The following is a 21,486-nucleotide window of genomic DNA, read 5'->3' as shown; positions in this document are numbered from 1 at the left end:
AGTGTTTTAAAGTGGATCTATGTCATACCTGATGTTAAAAGAGAATACACCAAATCGCAACGACAATTGCATCAGGGTGCTTTATATTCTATGGCAAAATTCCTACAATATTAGAAACCCGAGAAATCACACAAACCACTATGAGCAAGGGAGGAAAAAAGAAATCCCTTTAAACAGGACGAAACAGTAGCATAACTAAGGGAGGTTTCAGGGTCACCTGATCTAGCCCTAACTAGAAGTTTGTTTGTTTTTAAAAAAAGTAAACATAATGTTACAATATGACTGTACTGTAAATTTAAACATATCACGACTCACCCAATTTGCAATGCGGGCCCCAGCTGTGCATGCAGGGAGCTGAGCCTGAACAGTAAAAATGTGTCATTTCAAATATAGATCCAGAAAGCCGCCACTAGCTACCACTTTCCGCACATTTTGAACCACAAAATGTTTTCAATCTTTGCCTACATAAAGCTTCATAACATGTAAGAGGTCTCTGTTCTGTCAGTGCATTGATCTTAAATTGAATGTCGTCTGTGTTAAGCAGACTTGGACAAAATAAATCACCACACACACCTTCCTAAAGATTCAGTGCATGTTAAACTAAATGTACAAAACACATTTTCCTGATAAAGCAACAGGTATCAACCATAACATACAAATGACAACGCGGCGAATGGATTTTTCATAAATGCACTGTTATTAAGACTGGAGGTCATTACAGCCTGAATAATGAGTGCTGCAGTGTAACACAACATTCGTCTTTATGGCATGAGATGATTAACTGGATGCAGGATTTGTGTTGGCTACTTTTGCGTGCCAAGGGAGGTAACCTGGGAGCTGTGGTGAGGAAGAAAAACAGCGAACCCATGCTTGGCCAAATTACAGAAATATATAAGGACATTTATGCACAGTCATATAGACGTACACATGAGGATGGAACAAATAACACAGCTTGAGACATCACACGTTGAGAAGTTTGTTCATTCTTGTTTGACACCTGAACGGTTTAAATTGGCAAACGCTCTGTGTCTGTACACGAGCGGATTATATAAAAAGGAGGACAGTTTTTGAGTTGTGACCCTCATTTGCGGCAGGAAACCTCACTGCCAAAGTACACACATAAAATGCACAAACACACAAATTTCCTCTTTTACCTGTTCAATTTGTAGGAAAACTATCTCACAGGATAGCGACCCTGCCTGACAGAAAACGGTGAAGATTAGTCTAGGCCAGGGGTTGGCAACCTGCGGCTCTTTAGTCGTTATAGTGCGGCTCCGTGTGGTTTGGGAAAATAAATTTGTCTGTTTTTTTAAGTAATTAGCTGAAGTGTATTTTATTTATGTTAATTCTTTTTTTTAACTTGTACTTCTAAATTGGAAGATTATTGTGATATTGAAACACAAACATAAAATGATATTCTATTATTTTTTGATCGTTCAAAATAAGCGTCGCACTTGCGGAAGCCGGTATACCCGCCAAAACGCCGTGCCTTTATCGAGACTTTCAACCCCAGGTAGGCCAATTATGGATCTTCGGATCCACATTATGTCGGCAGCTGTTCTCTACCGTGAACTATGTTAAAAACAAACACCGCTCACGCCTCACAGATGACAGCTTACAGTCCTGCATAAAGATGAAAGTGACTTCGTACAGCCCCGATTTCCAGACGCTGTGCGCAGAGGTTCAGGAGCAGAAGTCCCATTGTAAACATATCACGGCAGACCCGACGATGTTTGCATGAACAGGCTTTTCAGCATCTCTTTATTGACCACTTTTCACACACGGTTGCTGTACAGCCGGCTGTAGCTTTTCAGCTCACAGCCGCACAGACGTTAAAGCGGCGAGGCGTGATTGCGGGTGCCACTCAGGTGCGTCCGCCTCCACTGCAGCGCCTCTTCTTTAAGAGTTCAAAATGTGTTAATTACATAAATAAAATTTTATTTATGTCATGATAGAGAAATATAGAGAAAATTTAATTTTCTCTATAGCAGTTCATGAATTTCATAAGCAACACACCTTAGTTGTTCACACAAAGCATAAAGGTAAAAAAAACAATATATACAGTGTTATCTTCATTTTAGATGTCAAAAAGTATTTGCGGCTCCCAGTGTTTTCTTTTGCGTGGAAATTGCTTCCAAATGGCTCTTTGGGTGCTAAAGGTTGCTGACCCCTGGTCTAGGCAGAGGAGGAAGAGAGACATAGAGAAAGAAAAAAATGGAAAGGAAGAGAGGATTAAAGTAGGAAGAGGAAGAAATGAACAGTGATCAAGCAGATGACGACACAAAAGTGACCCATGATAAAAGCAGGGAGAGCTGGTGTTTGAGGTTGAGAGTCTGAAGAGATCAAAGGCCGAGAAGGAAAAAGACAGAGGCAGAAAAAGAAATGCAAACAAAGAGAGATTAGACATGTGCACCTGTTGGTTTTGGCACGCGTGGAGTGCAGTCGATAGGCCCAGAAACTCTTATGTAGACCTTTGGTTAGGGAAAGAAATACGACTTACAGCGAGCCCAGTGATTATCTTGGACCTAACATAGACCTTGGACTTAAGATGTGATCAAGTGGTTGGCACATTGGCTTCAAATCAAACCCAAACATGCTGCAAATACTTGTATGTCATATGTTTTCACATCCATTACTCATGAGTAATTAGCAATGTTACTCACCCTTGTTTCTTCAAGTTTGTCTGCTTTTAACCAAAGTTATGTTTGTAGAGTCACTGTGTCGAAATGATTCTACCTTCATAATCACGCCTTTGAGATGCAAGCTCCTTAACTGAACACTTGCACCAACCTTAGCTAAATCAAGGCAGGTGGAAGAAAGGCTTCAAATGCAACATGAGGAGCTGCTGACGGCAGAATTAAAACAGACAAGGGGAACAAATGAGAGCCAAACCGTTTTGTTTTTCTAAAACACAATAAAATATATTTATTAGTGAAAACAAATAGTAGTAGTCAGACTTTAACAATCCTCTCTCAAACATGTCTGACTCTTCTGATTAGAGTGTATGCAGCTCCCATTTATGTCACGTAGCTCAATCTAAAGGTAGCTTAGCTAGATGGCAGGCTAACTAATAAAATAAATAAAAGAAACTGATGACGGTCCATTCCACTTATTCATCTGTGGTGAATAAATGCATTATTTGGCATTTGAGCATACATTTATTTAACTAGCACAAGTGGAATTATGCTTACAAGATAACTAGTGCTACATGGTTACGTTAAAATGTGCTGAGTAATATTAAAGTACATTCAGGTTTATGTTTAAGTTCTGAAAGAACTTTTTCCTTTATGAAATTTCCATTACAAACGCCGCCTCTATAAGTCTGTACACACTGGTGGGAATAACAGCCATAAATTACAGTAGAAAAAACACTATTATATGAGTCATTTCATCTACAATCATAATCTATTTCACAATCTCTTATTTGCCTGAAAACCTGGATGGATGGATGGTTTGAAAGACTGCTTAAGGGCAGTAGGTCTCAAAAATGGTAGGTGGTGAAAATCTTTGAAATGAAAAATATGCATCTGTTTAACTAAACTGTTTTCTCGGTTGGAAATTTGGATTAGATTACCTACTGATATTTTTGTTTTTGTTGTACTTGTCATGTTGTTTCAATCCAACATGCAAGCTGAATAAAAATAGAACATTCTTAATTTTTTGTCTACAAAAATACTCAACATATTTTATTCAGAAATTGTCGGTACTAGTTTTTGCCAGGTCAGGTTTTTTTGTTTTTGTTTTTTTAGTGTGGGCTCAAATGTGGGACTTTACAGGGCCGATTATCTAGGTAATAAGATTTGAGATGCAGCTTCATGAGAAGAAAGGGCAGTGATATGTACTATTTATTTTTCTCCCTATAGCACTTCTTACCAGCAGCCAACTATGTGTTTTGTTTTGAATAGACACACATATGAGATTCTCTTTAGCTCAGAATTGAAACAACTAAATTCCCGGAGGATAGGCAGAATGAGTGAGCACAGATGTCGGAAAGGGCTAATACAAAAAAAAAAAAAAAAAAAAAAAAAGGAAAACAAAGCAAGCCATCTCCCTTATTAGCCATAAATGAATAAATGAATGAATCATCTGGAACTGGCTGAATAAAGAGAAAATTTAGCCTCTGGCAGATTCTCCTGTCTTTTGTCAAGTCTGTGAAGCAAAGTGTTCTCACCCCAGCAAGTACAGGCCTATTTCCTGTATGGTAATTTAAAGAAACATGACTGCCAAGGTGTTTATTTGTATTTTTTAAATACCTGCAGATACAGATTACTCACATTAAATTGAGGAAAAGGAATTAAACCAATGCATCAATGTCAGTTTCAACATCATAGGACCTACAAGCCTGCAGCAACTTAAAGTACTATTAAGTAAGGGTCCAACCTAGTTCACCTGAAATTTGTGCAAATACAGAATTTGAGTTAAAAACCAATATGAACTCTCCTATATGCAAAGGATATAGATATATAGTAAATCCAAGGCGCGCGCGCGCGCGCACACACACACACACACACACACACACACACTTTCATCAACATGTCAACTGTTGGGGGGGTGTCAGGGTGTTTTTTTGTTTTGTTTTTTTCCCTGAGCTGTCTAAACATCGAAAACCTCTCCTATTCAGATTCATGAGTCGATCGCTGGTGTGTGCAGAAGCTTGAGCATGAGTGCTTTCAAAAGGGAGAGAGAGGGAGAGAGTTCCCCAAGGACATTCACAAGTTTCTAGTATGTAAATGGAAAATGGCTTTGCTGCTGTAAAAGCCAGGAGGGGGAGAGACGTGCTTCTTTGATGATGTATGCAGGAGACATATGACGACTCCTCTCGAAGAAGATTCACCCATTTGGCATTCCTGCTGCGGCGGTCAACGTGCTCGGTTTGGCACCTCATTAAACACCGAAATAATATTCACATTCTAAGAATGGGTAGGTAGATTATATGAGTCCATGATTTTACACTTACTATAAAAGTCGGTCTCATTTTTTATTTGAGTGCCTTACTTTTTTTTTTTAAGTCAAAATTAGATCCACTGAGTAAGTTAATCATTTTATTTGTTCCTTCATTATCTCATACTTTACAATATACAGTCACATCACTAAAACTAACCCAGTGCAGAGGAGTGTAAATCAGCACGCCACTACAAATGTGGGCACAAACGCACGCAGACGCAGACTACACCACCAGTGAACACAGATACCTGTTCCCACAGAGCTCAGTATCAGCCTAACAGTGCTTTCACACATAGACCAGGTAACGCAGACAGACTAACGTTTCCGGGAAAGGTAAGAGGTGTTGGCTGCACTCCTGTGACTGAGCAGGATTAAAAACTCCTACTTGCTTCAGATCAAGGACAAAACACCATCAAAGACTTTCTTTATTTTGCATTTGTGTGTGTGGTTAGTGTTGCATTTGTGTGTGTGGTTAGTGTTACAATTATTCTTCAATTTTGCTAAACTCGAGCTTTGCAACGGACTATTTCCATCTTTTATATACAGCCTATGTTTTGACTCTAAAACAGGAAGTTCCATGTGGGAAAATGGCTAAAGGAACTCGCATTTGGCAGAGAGCCGTGAAAATGCAAGCCAAAGACAGACGCCTGTATGCAAATTAGTCATGACGCTCTCAATTCAGCTTTTTTTTTTTTTTTTTTTTTTTTTTTTTTTTTAAATGACATCAGAAACAGCAGTATGCGACATTACGTGATGGCAGAGCTTCAGTTCATCCTTTGTCATTTTTTTTTTTTTTTTTTTTTTTAATAAATAGGACAGGGGGAATGAATGAGAGAGAGAGGGGGAGAGAAAGAAAGAAAACCAAAGGGGAGAAGAGACGGTGAGAAGGGGGGGGAAGAGAGACAAAAAAAAAAAAACTCCTGGGTCACCTGTATGGAGAAAAAAAAAACAAACAAACAAACAAACAAACAGAGGAGACAGCAAACAACAAAGAGCAACATAATAATAGAGAAAACAAAGCACCATCACAATAAACTAGCTAGTCATAGATATCAGTATTTACTAAGTAATAAACAATATTGTGCAGCACGCAAGATAGACAGCGCACAGTGTGCTTTGAGGCAGCAGCCAAGAAAGCTTTAGTCCGCGTCTGTGAATACCCATGTGTGCATACCTGTGTGGATCAGCATGCTTGCATTCCAAAGGTTTCTCCATGTAATGATCTGCTAGGGAGTGTGGGGGGGCCTCAGCCCCGTCCTCCAGGGTGTGAAGCGGGTATGGAGGAGATCAAAACTCCAGACATCCAGAGGCCCCCAGAACACAAAAGACCATGGAAGACCAACAGAGGGGCAGCCGCGCCACTGTTCCAGTAAGAGCTGAGGAGAGTCCCAGATGAGGGCTCACTCAGCAGCCGCGGAGCAGAAGCCAGGGGGGGTTGCAGTGACGCGCCCGTGAGCTCCGCCGGCCCCCAGCTGCGCCTGAGTGACCGAGCCCTAGGCCGAGAGGCCGGGGGCACCCCACCTCCAAAGGGGGCCCGAGCGAGCCCCAGGCCCCAGGCCCCGACAAGCGGCCGCCAAGGAGTGAGCCGGTGTGTACCCGGACGCCCACCCCCAGACACAAAGAACCACCAACACACCGACACCTGAGGGAGTCCGCCACCGGCAGGGGAAGTGGTGGTGGGTGGAGATAGGCCTCCAAACCTTGGAGGGCCTGAGGTGTCCCCAGAGAGGTGGCGTCTGATACCCAACCTGACATATAGACACAGACATACAGGCACACACAGACACAAACATCCATTCCCACCCTCATGCTCTCATATGCACTCACTCCACACTCAACCAACGTGGAGACAGACATAAAGAGACGCAGTACACACAATCACACTCCCCAAGCGTACTCTACAATCCGGGTCTAGGTACCCTTGCCCCTGGAGGGGGGAATTGCACCCAGACCCAGGTGGTGTTACCCTTTTCCCTGCGGTGGGGAGAGGCAGACCACCCCGACTCCGCAGCAGCAGGGAGGCCCCACACCCCAGACCGCAGTCGGACGGCCAACTCCACCTACTAGCCCTCCCGCTCCAGCAGGCCGCAGAGAATGGGGGTGGGAGAAGACTCCAAACCTCCCTCCACCCGCTCATTGTAGTGTTGATGCATATGTGTTCTAAGGTGCAATTAAAACCCAGGAGGGCATGGAGCTACCTGCCAAGGAGCAGCAGGTAAGCGCATAGTCCCTCCTGCTAACCCTCAATGACTAAGTGTATTTAAAATTGAGCTTCACTCAATTCAGCTTCACTGAAATCATCAATGGGAGCACGCGGGCACATTTGCATAGACTTGCAAGCATTCGAAAGCAGCAAAACCTGTGAAAAATCTCACGTTTTTGATTGGGGTAGCACGGGCAAGGCTATTTGTAAATCTGAAAGGGATGAACCTCAGACACATTCTGCCAGAGCAAATGAAACATGAGCTCTCAGCTTTGTCCAATTCCCAGGCTACACAGCCTGAGCACATTTTCTGAAAACATGCATTATTATATCACAATTGTTTAAAAAAAAAACTAAGTCCATAACAAGTGAAGAAAAGCTGCACATTGTCACCCTGTTCGCTTGCCAGCAAGATACCAGCAGAAAACCTGGCCAGCTGACGTACTGATGCCTGGGCTGGAGTATTTGAGAATAATTGGCATGACACCAGCCAACCAAGCCTAAAACAAACCTGGTCTACTGAAAAGTAAAGATCTGGGAAACAGAAGTGTGGAAGTCAAGAGAGGATGAGGAGGAGTGGATGAGACCGGATAAAATGAGACTGTAGTGTTCTTGTAGAAAGCGTTATAACTGGGCTTCTGCCAGAAAAAAACAAAAACTTTAAAAAGAAAGAAATAAAGGAGACAGACCAGCTTGCTTGGCTATTGACTCAACATTAAGACCTCTCAGCTAGAATGCCAGGACTGATTTCAAAAACACGCCGTCTGTCTGTTGGATGAGAGATGTTTTCTTTGTGAACCACAGATTTTCTAAATTCAGGAAGTAACGGGGGACACGATCTATACTGAAAAGCCGTAAAATCATTTAAAGGGATTCTCCACAGGTTACGTCACAGAAAGGATCATGACATTAAGGACTGGCTTGCGGGTTTTGGGTGAGTACATATAAGTGACGGTATAGTCAGAAGAGATTCAGGCTGTAAATTGTACAGAAAAACATGTCAGAAACCTAAAAACAGTCTATTCATACTACACCAATACACATCAACAGTAACAGGTTTGTTGAGCCTGACCACAAGTTGACACACTCAGAAAGCAGGACATGCCAACTGTTTGTTACAACCAAGTCAAACAGGAGGAGATCACATAGAGAACCTGGACAGACGCACTTAAGACAGTGTAAACAAGCATAGGATAACTGGTAAGTTTCTTAAACTCAACGCCTACAAGTGAAATGTGCTGCAAGAACATCTTAAGATGGTCCCCGTGCAACAAGAGCAATGTGACTTTATGAGTCAGACCTCATGTGAGACATTATTGGTCATCAAATCCCGACTTGACTAAAAAAACCATTATATTGTACTGGCGCAATCTATGCGAAGTGTACACAGTACGCCTGGATTTTTCATTGTTTATCCAGGGAACAAATATCATTTTGCAGTCTTTATTTCAGAGAGCTGCACTGTTTGGCGATCTTGAGTAAAGCTGGCCATCTCCGTGTCAAACACTGAGGCCTGTTTGGCCTAATGCTCATGTTCCATTACTTTTGAGTCAGCCTAAACCAAATAAACCACTCGTTTAGTAGACACATATCTGAGCTCAGAGACACTGATAGCTAAACACAGTTGTGCATGTAGCTTTTTATGAGTCTCCATGTTTATAAGACTTGTGTATGTGTGTGTATAGGCAGACATAAAGATATGGATAGCACCAGAGCGCGACAGTAGGGATTCACACGCATTTGGAACAGTTAAAGTGGTGTTTCGGAGTCTACCAGCATTTCATCTCATGCTCAAAGCTGTGACACTCCTCCTTGCCTCCTAATTAGCGAGCTGTAGCACATTTTCCCCCTTTGCCATTTTCTGTGCAAGTAAAACAACAACGCATTTCTTTTCATCTTCCAACCAGCCTTGTCTTACAGAGACAGACGGAGGCAGAGAGTCCAGAGTTCAACTCATTAGTCCAGGTCACTTCCTGATTCATCTTCAAAGCCAGCAAGCCAGCAGCGTACAAAAGGCAAAGGACATGGTTTCACATGCCACCACCCACAGACACAATTACACCATGAATCAAGAGAAGATGGAGATGTTCGAGAAGATAGGCAAAGAAGAAAGTAGAAACAGTGAAAGCATTTTTAATCCACTGAAACCTGAAGGCATAAAGATCATACTTTTCTTTTTTTTCCTGAGGTATTCCAGCAATGCTGAAACCAGTGCCACAAAAACCCAAATGTCAAAGTATCTCTAGCATTTACAGCATTATAACCATGGACTTTACTGTCTTTTAGCTCATTATTTTTGCTTTAAAGACCAATTGTTTTCATGTTTAAAGGTCAGTCATTGAAACAAAAGGGTGTTGAGACCAAAACAGAGCCAGAGGCCCAACGTTGCTAACATTGCTCTGTGTTTGATGTATGGGGATGGATTGCAGACAGACTCCAATGACAAATATTTGTGTTCTATGATCGTACTACATATTACTAGATATGTACCACATTTTAGTTCACGTTGAGGCATTGTAGTGCAATGGCTTAAGTGGACAAAACTGTGTGGTTACTACCTGGACATCTTTAAATGGAGCTGGAGGCTTGTTGCCTCCAATTGCCCAAAAATGTAATCACTGCTGCTTTTCACAAAATAAAATCAAAGGTTTACTCGGCTACAGTACACCTTCTTCATATTGTGTTTTAGTCAAATTTAAGGTTGCTTACCTGTGAATTCACACATGCACACACTATACACGCTACCACAGCTTTACATCGGTGCACTGATGGGCCTTGGGCCTGTAAATTTACACAAGGTTTCCATGTTTTACTGTCTCGCAGTATGTGAATAAAGAAGTTAGACCACCTCCATGACCCTGCGACCCTAGAGTTTGGGAGGCGTCTTACAAATCCTCAGAAACTGAGAGAAGACTGCTGCCACTGTGCTTTTGTGTGTTTGTGAGTGTGTGTGAGACTCCACAATATGAAAGCCTGCCATTTCTTGGCTGCAACCGATTCACACGATCTTTTCTACTCTAGTTTTCATTCCAACCCCCAGCACCTACTTTAGCATTTTCTGTCTATGCTCTGAACTGCACGCTGCCTTAAAGAGGAAGCCCCAAAGCCTGCTGTTACTTATGCGCAGTCAGATCTCCACCCCCCCCTCCCAAAGAAAATGCACTTACCATATACAAAAAAACCCCAACAAAAACAAAAAACTGCAACTAGGCATAAAAACATGGGTGAAAATTTGAGACACCCTCGGAATAAGCGCTCCTTAACAAAAGTAAAAGTTGGGCGATTATATATGCGACTCAGAGCACCGAGAAAGAGGCGTAAGCAGAGAAAGAGAAACGAGGGAAAAAAGGCATGCAAAACAGTCTGATCTGCTTCTCCACAGTTGGAGCTCCAACTCTCCTCATCAAGAATGTAAAGCCTCTTCTGCAGGAGTGTGCGCATGCATCCGTGAGAGTGTGTGTGTGTGTGTGTGTGTGTGTGCGCATTTTGAGGGGGATGGGGACCATGTTGTCTGGGGGGCAGGGGGAGTGGGAGCTGGTCCCCGTATTCTCTTTGCCCTCCCAAATGGGCATTTTGTTCACTGCCCCCCTTTGCCTTCACCACAACCCCCGCCCCTTTCCTTTCCCCTCTCTCTCTCTTATTCAGGCGGAGTTCATTTTGAGTCTCGCCCATTGTGGCGAATGAAGGGACTGACTTGCTAAAGGGTGGCCTGGGGTCCCCTGGCTCACACTGCCAGGTCATCTCCTGTTGGAGCTAACTAAGTAACACTGGCTGGAATCTAGAAAAAGAAAACACAAAGCTTGGATCACCAATAAAGATCCTCTCTCTCTTTCACACATGCACACACATTCATTGTGGCTTATGTGTGTGTGAGAGAATTAGTGTGTAGAAAAGAGAGGGCAGAGGGAGGGTGACGGCGAATGGGACATGAAGAGTGAGAGGGGTAACAGAGAAAGAGAGAATCATTAAGAAAAAGTGAGAATGAGCCGATTAAGCACAGCCTGTTAATTAGTTCTTATCACTAATAAGCAGAGGGCCGAGTTAGCTACTTTTGCTAAAAACCTGGAGCGCTGCGCAACGACAGGATTTAGCTCAACACACAGGAGATAACTGCGTGGATAATTTCAGTTGTCAGGAAAGTTGATGATGAAACTATACAAATATTATATACATTTGGACCAAAAGTTACTGCTGGATTATTGTGGTCTCAATATCTTATGTATATCTCAGTGTTTTGTCACACGTACTGTGGTTAAATCAGAATAAAAGGTTACACAATATTGTTACTATTTTCACTCAGTTTGGGAAAGCTCAGCTTTTTTAAGTGTTGCTTTAAAAAAAATATAAGCCCAGTCGATGCGTTTCCTACAGTAGATGTCAGTCTGCAATCCCTCCTAACAGAAAAAAGCGCTGACTGGCACAGAAGCCAAGCACTATAGACAGGATCAGCTCCAACAATTGAATCTTAGCCAACCAAAAGAAATACAGATTGAGTGCGTTCTCTGCTTAGAGATCCTTCTTTCTAACATGGGCCCAAAGCCGTTGCAAACTTGTGTACGCTAGAAAGCTTCGCTGACGAAAATAGTAGTTTTATCTTGCACAACACATGAGTTTCTGGTCTACCGCTGCCTCGACTGAGTGGTACATTTGTGTTATTGTGTGCCTCAGATGTTTAGTGGGTTAGCTAGGATCCAAACTTACATTTGAAAAACACAAAAGTCTGTAGCTTTAGACCTACGAGGTAAAAATTGCGAGTGCGATGGATTTGAAAAGAGTTCTTTGTTTGTTTGTAGTTTGCACAAATCAACAAAGTGTGTTAACTGTTGCCACGTGTCATTGTAGCACTAAGTTCACGTATACCCTAGGGTTGTCATGACACTAGAATTGCAAAATCCGTGCTAATACCCAGTAAAGCAGTCCATACCATCTGATACCACGGGATAGAGTTTGAACCCATCCTCCAACAACAGAAGGAACGGCAAAGAAGTTGTTTCTTGAAAAAGCCAAGTTGTTCATTTTTAACAAATTTTCCCAAATTATAAGATAGATTTAACAAAATACGCACTTAAGATCAAGTTTAAAGGTTTTATTCATTTCTATAATTTTTTTTGATAATTATTGATTCACTTTAGATCATGAAGGTCAAATGTAGGTCAAATGATAGAACTTATTAATAAACAGAGTACAACAAACAAGACCATACCTAACATCACTGTGAAAGATTGAACTGGTCACTCCCTGCACTTTAAAACAGACCTCACAGCAAAAGAAGAAACAGATTTTAAGAAATTATTGTAAACGTAGAAAAGTTAAAGTTCATCATCTTGTCCACATCTGCCGGCAGCCTCTCTCTCATCCACTGGTCACACTGCTCTGCCTCAGTCTGCAGCTCTTTAGGTGTGAAAACCCCATCTGATTTGGCTGCTCTGCTCCGGACAAGTTTTCAAAACTCAGGACCATCTTCTCGGTTCAGCAACGTTCCTTCGCTGCTCTGCACAGCCAGTAACATGTCCAGTTGTCCCCATGTCCATAATCTGCTCCGTCACAGCTCAATATTCCACCTGTTATTCATGTTTTATCCATCTACACTGAGCTCAGCTGCTATATTAATGGTAACAGATGGCTATTGTGTCCAATGTGACTATTGGGCAATTGCTAATAGATAAATAGTGAAACTAGTTGACATTCATATTTCAGGGCTATACTTCTTTATTTAAGAACATTTAGTTCATTGTTCTGTGAATAATGCCAGATGCTAGCTCTACCTGCAAGTGGCCCACTTAGCTTTATATCAGGTTAAACCGATAAGGACAGTATGTTTACAGCTTCCTAATCTAACTGCTTAACTTCAAAGCACTGCGACAGCAGCCAAGGAAACATTCCATCGAGATTCTTAACAGGAGCTTGGCATTTTAGGAGCAGGTCAGGAGGAAAAAAAAAAAAAAAAAAAAAAAAAAAGAGTGTGCAACCAAAACAGTTACAAAAATGTACAGGCTTAAGAGGCTGTGGGGGAAAAAAACAAAACAAAACAAAAAAAACACAGCAAAACCAATTTCAGTCAAAGCCAAACTGAGAGGCCCTCCTTTAACTAAGAAATGTGGAAAACGGATCAAAAAGCGGTGAGTTAAATGATCTGGCCACGACAGTACAGACAGATTTAAACCACAACAGCTGGTGCAGAAGGAGAAGAACATCAGTTTCATGCTTTGTCCTGACCGCTGTCCAACGGGAGCCAAGAGGCAGTGCAGCAGGCTGTACTTAAACTGGCTGAAAATGTAAAGGGATCTGACCGAAATGATGGAAAGCTGTATCATGTAAACGCTCTGGAAAAAAATATATTTCTTTCCATAAAGCTCTTCCAACAGCCTTGCAGTCCAAAACGACTCAAACACAAAACAATCTACAATTTGTATTTACAAGTCAAATTTTACAACCTGACATGGATAACTTAGAAAATGTCACTTAAAACATGTGGAAAATTTCTCTTTTATCTGCTGAAGGAAGAAAGTTTTCTATGCTCAACTTTTTGATACGCCAAGTACTCTGGTAGCCCATCATTGTCTAGTATGCAACTTACGCAAGTGTGATGTGGAAATGTGATGTACTAAAGCCTTTAGTGCATACACACTGAGAACAGACAGAAGATAAACTTTTGAAACCAAGAAATGTGCAAATCAGACTGTGGACACCTTTTTTTCTTTTGAGAAAAAAAAAAGTGTGAATGGGAGTTTGTATGAATCTCAAGTTTCATCAGTGATCTTTCAGCCTGGTGCTGTTATGAAGACATTTTCTTAAAACTACCACACAGTCAAATTAGCACTGATCCAAAACCACAGGCTTTCATATTTGAGCACCATGCATATCTGCACAAATGTAACAACAGTCCACCCAACAATAGCTAGACAATAGGCATTAATTTAAAAGTCTGAACTAATAAAGTAAAGTCAACATTCCCACCTCTGGAGCCACGTCAAAAAATAAAAATAAAAGAAGATGGCCTCCTTGGTCATAATCATATTAAACAGTAGACTCTAATAAGACCAATAGATGCCCTACCCAAGCTAAGAAACAATAAGAAAAAAAAAAAAAAGAGACAAAATTATTAAAAATGACCTCCTTAAATCCAGACAGCTTCTATCTGACAGTAATACCCAACTCCTAGTTTGATCCAAGAATTCTAGGGACCTCGCAGCGTTTGGTGTGTGCTCGGTTTAGAAGCCAGACACACTGTTCTCAAAGGCAGTTTGGTTATAAAGGGTGCCTGAACCCCTCAGTGGCTGGAATTAGGCCCAAACACACAAGCAGCCATTGATTTAATAAAAACTCTTTACTCTATTCTCTCCTGCATTGTAACAGAAGTAACAATCGACAGAGCTGGGCTGCTTCCCAGGATTTTGGACAGCCCAAGAATTTTGAAGACCAATGTGAAAGTCATCCCAAGTTTAAAACACTACAGACGTTGCTGTGGGACCTTGCAGCTGTTGGCAGAGAGCCCTGTTTTTTTCCAGCAAAATGAACAAAGGAAAACAAATTCTCAGTTTCGACTGAACAGTGCAACTTTCAAATTATAGAAGAAAAAAAAAAACTCTTGCCAATAAATGTAGACAGCGTATAGCCTCGAATGTGCACGATGCTCATTTGCAATTCAGCAAGGATAAAAACAATAAAGAACAAAAAAAGAAAACATTAAAGCTGCACACACTGCAAAACATTGCAGCTTGAAGTTATGAAGTATTCATGCATCTTCAGCAACTTGGGAGCAAGAATCTAACAACTATGTTTTAAAAGCAGGTAGTTTTAAAGCAACAGAAACTTTTCTGTGCAATAAAAGCTTGGGGGAAAAAAAGACACTGTTAAAATGGAAAAAGAACAGACAGTCCAGCACAGCCTCAGGGGGCTCATATACCAATGAGATGCATCACAATTTATGGTCAGAATGAAAAAAGAAGAAAAACTTCTGGCCTTGCTATTCAATTCAAGGTCGACTAATTCACAGCACTCCTGGTTCTATTAACCAAACACATAAAAAGAGATCGGAGGGAAAGGCAAACAGTGCATACCATTAATGGGATGAGGTTAGAATCCAATCAAGGTTAAACAAAGTAACCACATGTCACATTAACAGAGATCGTTAAAAACCAGACAGGAAGACTTTTAACCCATTCCCCCATAAATTCTATGGTTGAGCCGCAAACACCCAAGAATTTTACTTTGCTTTTAACATTTGATCTTGTGCTTGTTGTTTCAATGTGGATACTTTCTTTCTGTAAAGTGTGGGAAAGCTTAAAGTTGTGGTCTTTAGATAATAAGGATATAGAACAATCTGAAGATTAGGCTGCGACAGTCCATCAATTCTTCTGAGCACTTTTCCAGTTCCACGGCCACAGGGGGACTGCAACTTATCCCAGTTGTCATGGGGCAAAAGGCAAAGCCCATCACTAGGCTAACACAAAATGACAACCATTCAAATTTACTCTGCTTCCACTACTAGGGTAGCAACAAGGCAAGACTCAATCCAAATTAGTATTCACTGTCTAGGAACCAAGAATGTACGTACCAACTCATGAGCCAGTCTACATACAAGGTTAGAGCTGAGCCAACGAAAGATTTTCCTAGTAAAATTAATTCGTTTATACATTGGTTCACCTCTGCTGGCACAAAATAAAATATTAATTACAGAATATCGGTTTAAATATGTGAACTGCATTTTAATTAAGTGAGACAACTGGGTTAGTTCACATTTGCTGTGACGACTTTACGATCTAACCCTGCTCAGACTCACTCATTTAAATGCCAGATAGAAAGAACAACAAGAATAAAATTTTACTGCAACATCATGCAGAGCTTCTGTTTGAATACTTGCATAATAAACATAGTAAAGATGGAGGAATGAATGAGACTGTTTCCATCAGTGAAACAGTCTCATATTTTGTCATTTGCAGAAGTACACTTACTGAAAGAGAAAACTTGGTCGCATTACATAACCTCTGTGCCCCGAAGAAAGGGAACTAAAAACAGCCCCATTATAGCTGGAACAAGGCAAGAGCAGAGACGTGCTGAAAAGACACTGAAAAGCTCATATTCCCATTAGATGAGGACTATTGAAAATAAAAAGTTCTATAAGACACCTCTTCTTTCATATAATCTGGGTTATAATCAGCTGAAAATGCTCTCAGACTACCAGGTTCCAATCTGAGCAGACAGGCTGCACAGTGGCTCACAAATAAATCGTAATCATGTTGTTAATTGAATGATCTGCTTCAACATGCACACTTAGAGAAGGCTCAAAGTCAAAAGAGAGAGAGTGTGGATGGGGAATAGTAACAGTCCCAGATGAAGTGGTGGGCCTGTGAGGCTCATAGTAACCTTGACTGAGCACAGAGCCATGCAGGCAACGCAGTAAGAGGCAAGAAGGCTTTGAAGCTGTACTGCAGAGAGCCTAGCAGGAATTCTGATGTCCTGCTGTATATCCTCAAACCTTCCTCCTCCCCCACCCTGTCTCTGCAACTGATTCAATATAAAGTGAGGGAACGGGAACACAGGCCAATAAAAGAGAAAGAAGAGAAATGGGAGCAAGAAGATTAGAATAAAGGTAGATGGAGACCGAGAGAGACAGAGGAGTGCATGTTAAATCAAATCAAGCCAAGTCTAGGTTAAAGAAACCAACAAAGTGTCAATCTCAGCTCTGTTACCATTGGACTGATCCCAAACCAGAAAATAGCAGAGTGAAGACATTGTCAGAGCTACCCCAACACAAACCTTCACTACGCTATCAATATTCAATTAGGGGGCCAGGGATAAATGGACGAGCCAGCCTCAGGGGTTCAGCCTCAAACCATACTGTTGTATGAGGATTGAGGCCCTTGAAACTAACACAGTGAAACTTTCTTTATAAATAAGCAGCCAATAGTGCATACATGCTTCTCAACGTTAAAAGCAATCAGGCTATGTACGTTTAACATCTCTCTTTACTGCATGTTTACAAGTGATCAAGCCTGTTGCTCCACTTACTGGTCAGTTTCTTCCCCTCTGCTGTTGGACACATGAACAATAACCGTATGACTGTTCCCACCACTAACACATGACCCTACGCTGTGTTCACTGCATCACCCCATGTTTGGCACTGATCACCACCTGCACTCATGTATATATCATGTATATATCTATCTACTTAGCACTTTTAATTCTTATTCTTATATTTTTTTATGACAGTATGTTTGCACTGAAGCACCGCAGCAATTTCCTAATGTTGTAAACCTGCTCAACATTTGGCAATAAACCCCTTTCTGATTCTGATTCTGAAAAGTAGCTGCAGTCGTGTGTTTTGTAAGAAAAGAGATTGAATTTCCTATCGAGATCCAAAACTAAACTTGCCATCTTCAGCCTTCTGCTTAAGCCTGCAGGAAATCGAACATGAAAAGCTCTATGGGTATCTAAGACCTTCTCCTTTCACAATAAGCAGTCGTAATGTAGAAATCTTCATCATAAATTATTCAGGAAGATATGAAACGTCTCAAAAGGGAAGACTGTCATCAAGTTTCTGATTGATACGTCGCAAACCTGCAAAGTCTGACCCTACCTACAGTAGGGTTTCACCACTAAATCAAATACATATATATTTATATTTATATTAAGAGCAGACCTGTCAGCGTAAAAGCATCAGCTGTAAGCCCTCAAGTCCCCTGATGACTAAGTCAATGACAGAGTGAACAAGGCTAACCCAGTGACTCAGAAACACCGATGAGAGGCGAGCCTCAAATTACACATCTGCCAGAGAATGAGGGGTGGGGTGCAGAGGGGTACAATTACATTTTAAATGGGCATGCTGGGATGCTCACTTGATGGCAAAATCCTCAGATCTCATCTGAAAAGGCAGCGCGTGAACTCGGCACATAGCTCAGTGGACAAAGAAACCTGAAGAACTCCTTTAAGAGATAATGAGGGCCAGCTGTGACTCAAGAAATTAAAGACTTTTAATGAAAATCAGTGATTCTGTTTGGATACAAACATATGTGGAAAAGATTGTTTTTCTTTTAAAGAGAGAAAGGGACAAAAAAAATTAGCTGAACTGGCACATCTCTGAATTTCAATCAGGCACGATATGAGCACCACAGCCGATGTCCTTTTGTGGCCTGAAACAGACCCTTGCAGTTGTGTTTTCACTGGAAAACCACTCTGGCAAATCTGTGAAATGTGCCACTTCAATTGAAGTAAGTAAAAAAACAAAAAAAAGCTTCACGCCAAGTCAGATTTTCAGAGCTCTGCAACATCTTCATAGCTCAAAACCGTTTTCCCCTGACACGGGGGAAGGATGCCGACTGCTGAACACTTCATTTTGTACGCTGCTGTATGAATGCGAAATTAGTCACGAGAATCTAAGTGAGGCCGACAATAAGCTGAGATCATTTCGTATTAATTACATCTTTGTCACTGATGGAGGCGTTTTACTCTCGTTTGAGGGGAAAACAGCTATTAATTCAAAGTATTCACACCAACAGGAGCTGAAAACAAGAATTGCACAGGGAGAGGGAAAAAAGTCAGAGAAAGGGAGAGCGATAATGATGGAAAGAACCAGAAACGGGGCGGCGAGAGCACAAACTGGAGCTCAGGGAGGGGATGAGCGGTGACAACAGCAGATCCGGTGGGATCAGAGGAAGCCCTCAAAGCCGACTCCCAAAGCTGGGATGAAGGCGGCTCAGTGTGGAAGCAGAGAAGATGAAACACCATTTGGGGCCGAGGCCCCCCCGCTGCTGCGCCTCTGTGTTCGGGGCCTGCGAGCTCCTCTGCCTCTGAAGTGCTAAACACCTCCTTCACACCCCTGGCACTGCACCCTCCTGCCATTTGGTGATTTAATGCAGCACTGCACGGATGGATGATTATCATATAGTGCATTTACTCGTCTACTGGGGCTGCAACAATGCAGTCATTCTCACTGATGACTCTGGCTTCTTTTTAGAGTCGAAGCATTTTTTGTTTGGTCACTACAATACTAAGAATGAGTCCCCAAAAATGCTCACTTCAGTATCACACAAGATGAACACAAATCTGCTTGCAAGATGGAGTGATTGAGTTTGGAATTTTTGAATGAAATGACTTCCACTCTCCAAAGAAAGATCTGTCTCTCATGTCCACCGACTCGCTGTTGAATGGGTTCATTTCGGCTGGTATCTCATGAGATCAAAACTCCAAAACATCTGCATCTTTATTTTGACTGTGACGCTTGCTTGGCGGACAACAAACACTGATCACGACCAAACTAATCCCTTATCTTGAAAGCAGTCGGCGGGGTGTCTTTAGAAGGCAATGAAGCACACAGCTAGAAGCACAAAATTGTGACAATTGCAGATTTCCTCCTTTTGGACCTGAATATTTTTGGTGTTTTGGGGCTTTTAAATAGACAGAAGGACTAAGAAGATGTGACCACAGAAATTTCAATTTTGTGGAGTTTTATTAATTAAATTATTAGACAAATCTACAAAAACAAATTCTAAAATTGCTAAAAACATTGCTCATGAAGAAAACATGTATCAGTGGCAGCTTTAGGTGCAATCATTTGTGCTAGAACTGATGCTGAGAGAGTGTGTTTCTATCCACGTGAAATCCAGGCTGTTTGCGTTTAATCATAAACCATCACCAGCTCTTTCTGGGGGAAATATGATTTTCTGGATGAGCCCATATGCTGCAGCAGATTGACTTGCGGGAGATTATTTATCAACCAGGTAAAAGATAAACTCGAGTATGTGCACAATGACATGTGCTCAGGAGCACACAGCGGGACAGAGGGCACTCATTTTTAAGAAATTATGACGTGCATTATGAAGGACACTTTGTCCCGCTTTTTGTTGGCATTTTCAGGTAGCGCGCACAAAAAACAAACACACACAGAGAGTGTAGTAATAACTGAAGGTATTGGAATTTAAATAAATTTCATTATTACTGGGACTACTTAAGAGCTTAAAAAAAGAATAAAAGGGTAAAACGCCAGCCTTTCAGAACCTCAAACCTCCGGCGTGTTCATGTCCCAGATAAACGCGTCCCAACTTCAAAGAGCCTGTTGTTACACTGCAACATAGAAGCTTATTGTTTCGCAACACTTTTAACATCTCTGTCGACAAACTATCTTTTCTGCGGTTATGGGAGTATTGTTGTTATTATTTTAGTTTTGCGCTGTGCAGGCCTGTTTTAGAGCTCCTGTTTGCGCCAGAAAAAAACCCATTAAAACCCGCTCCAACTCGCTCGACGTGACACGAGCGGAGGTTATCTGCTTTGCACCCAAACACATTCAGCGGTTCTTCAAACAACTTGGTGTCTTTTATTTGTTTTATTTAATTACCTGCATAGTGAAGACTCCCAGCTCCTGAGAGGACAGCTTTTTCATTTGTTCGGCCAAGACTTGCGCTTCTTCCAGGATGGAAAACTCCGTCTCGGCTCCGCAATATCCACTAGAAAGAGCCAAGCAGATTAACACGAAGCTCCGCGAAAAAGCCATGAAGCCTCCGCGCGAGCCAATGTGTTTATCCCGAAAAGCAGCGCGCGCGTTCAGTCTCAAAAACAGAGGTTTCTCCGCTGACCGCCTCGCCATGATGGTTGAGGGGGTTTACAAACTGGAGAAGCACGGAGTCAGAACGGGTGGTTTTGAGGGGGGGAACTTCAAGGGAAACTACTTTTACAACTTTGCAGCGTAGAGTACGTGTGCCCTTTCTCTCCGGTACAAGTCTCCAGAATTCCCAGCGACACAAATCATTGCACCTCCTTGAAATCCCTCCAGAGAAGAAAGCAAATCCATGCGGGGCAGGGAATATGTTTATTCTTTCTTTTCTTCCCCCTTACGTTGTCGGTGTTCCCTCTTCGATCAGTGGCTCCAACTCCTGGAAGTCTGGCAAAGTGTGTGTGAGCCGGAGAGTCACCACAAAGGGGGTGAAAGTAGTAGGCGTGGAAACACCGAGGAGTCCTGCCGGCGCCTGGATCTGACGATCAATGGATCAGGCTTTCGCGATGCCTTCAGTAGCTCCGTGAAAAAGAACACCGCCGATATGAAATAACCCTGTTTTATAGATAAATACGATGGGAAGAGTTTTTATTTCTCAGTCCCAATTCTTCAACGTGTGACAAAACAGGTTTATATTCATATATGAGTGGTGCATATAAATTACTGCTCAAAAACAGAGAAATCTCTTTAATTCGAGGTTCATCGAAAGCACCATCACGCCTTCAAAGATTTCTTACCAGTCACCAAAAAGGGAAGCGCCTCTGGGGAGTTTCACAATGATTTATTATTTTTAACTCTGTATTTTATTTATAGACTTGAAAAAATAATTAATCTTTTAATGGTTTAATTT

At 41.7% G+C, this 21,486-nt stretch overlaps 1 protein-coding gene across 1 annotated transcript in view; it reads right to left on the bottom strand.

Annotated features, from left to right (window-relative positions):
• Positions 1 to 21,049, bottom strand: part of cachd1 (cache domain containing 1) — a 104,220-nt gene extending 83,171 nt beyond the window's left edge. Inside the window, exon 1 of the mRNA XM_080888028.1 lies at positions 20,481 to 21,049. Coding sequence (XP_080744154.1) covers positions 20,481 to 20,729 — 249 coding nt within the window. The 5' untranslated portion in view covers positions 20,730 to 21,049. The remainder of the gene's footprint in view (positions 1 to 20,480) is intronic.
• Positions 21,050 to 21,486: the final 437 nt, after the last annotated feature.

The sequence above is a fragment of the Rhamphochromis sp. 'chilingali' genome, assembly GCF_963969265.1.
Source record: "Rhamphochromis sp. 'chilingali' genome assembly, chromosome: 7".
NCBI classification, from domain to species: domain Eukaryota; kingdom Metazoa; phylum Chordata; class Actinopteri; order Cichliformes; family Cichlidae; genus Rhamphochromis; species Rhamphochromis sp. 'chilingali'.
This window is presented reverse-complemented; position numbering and strand designations above follow the sequence as displayed.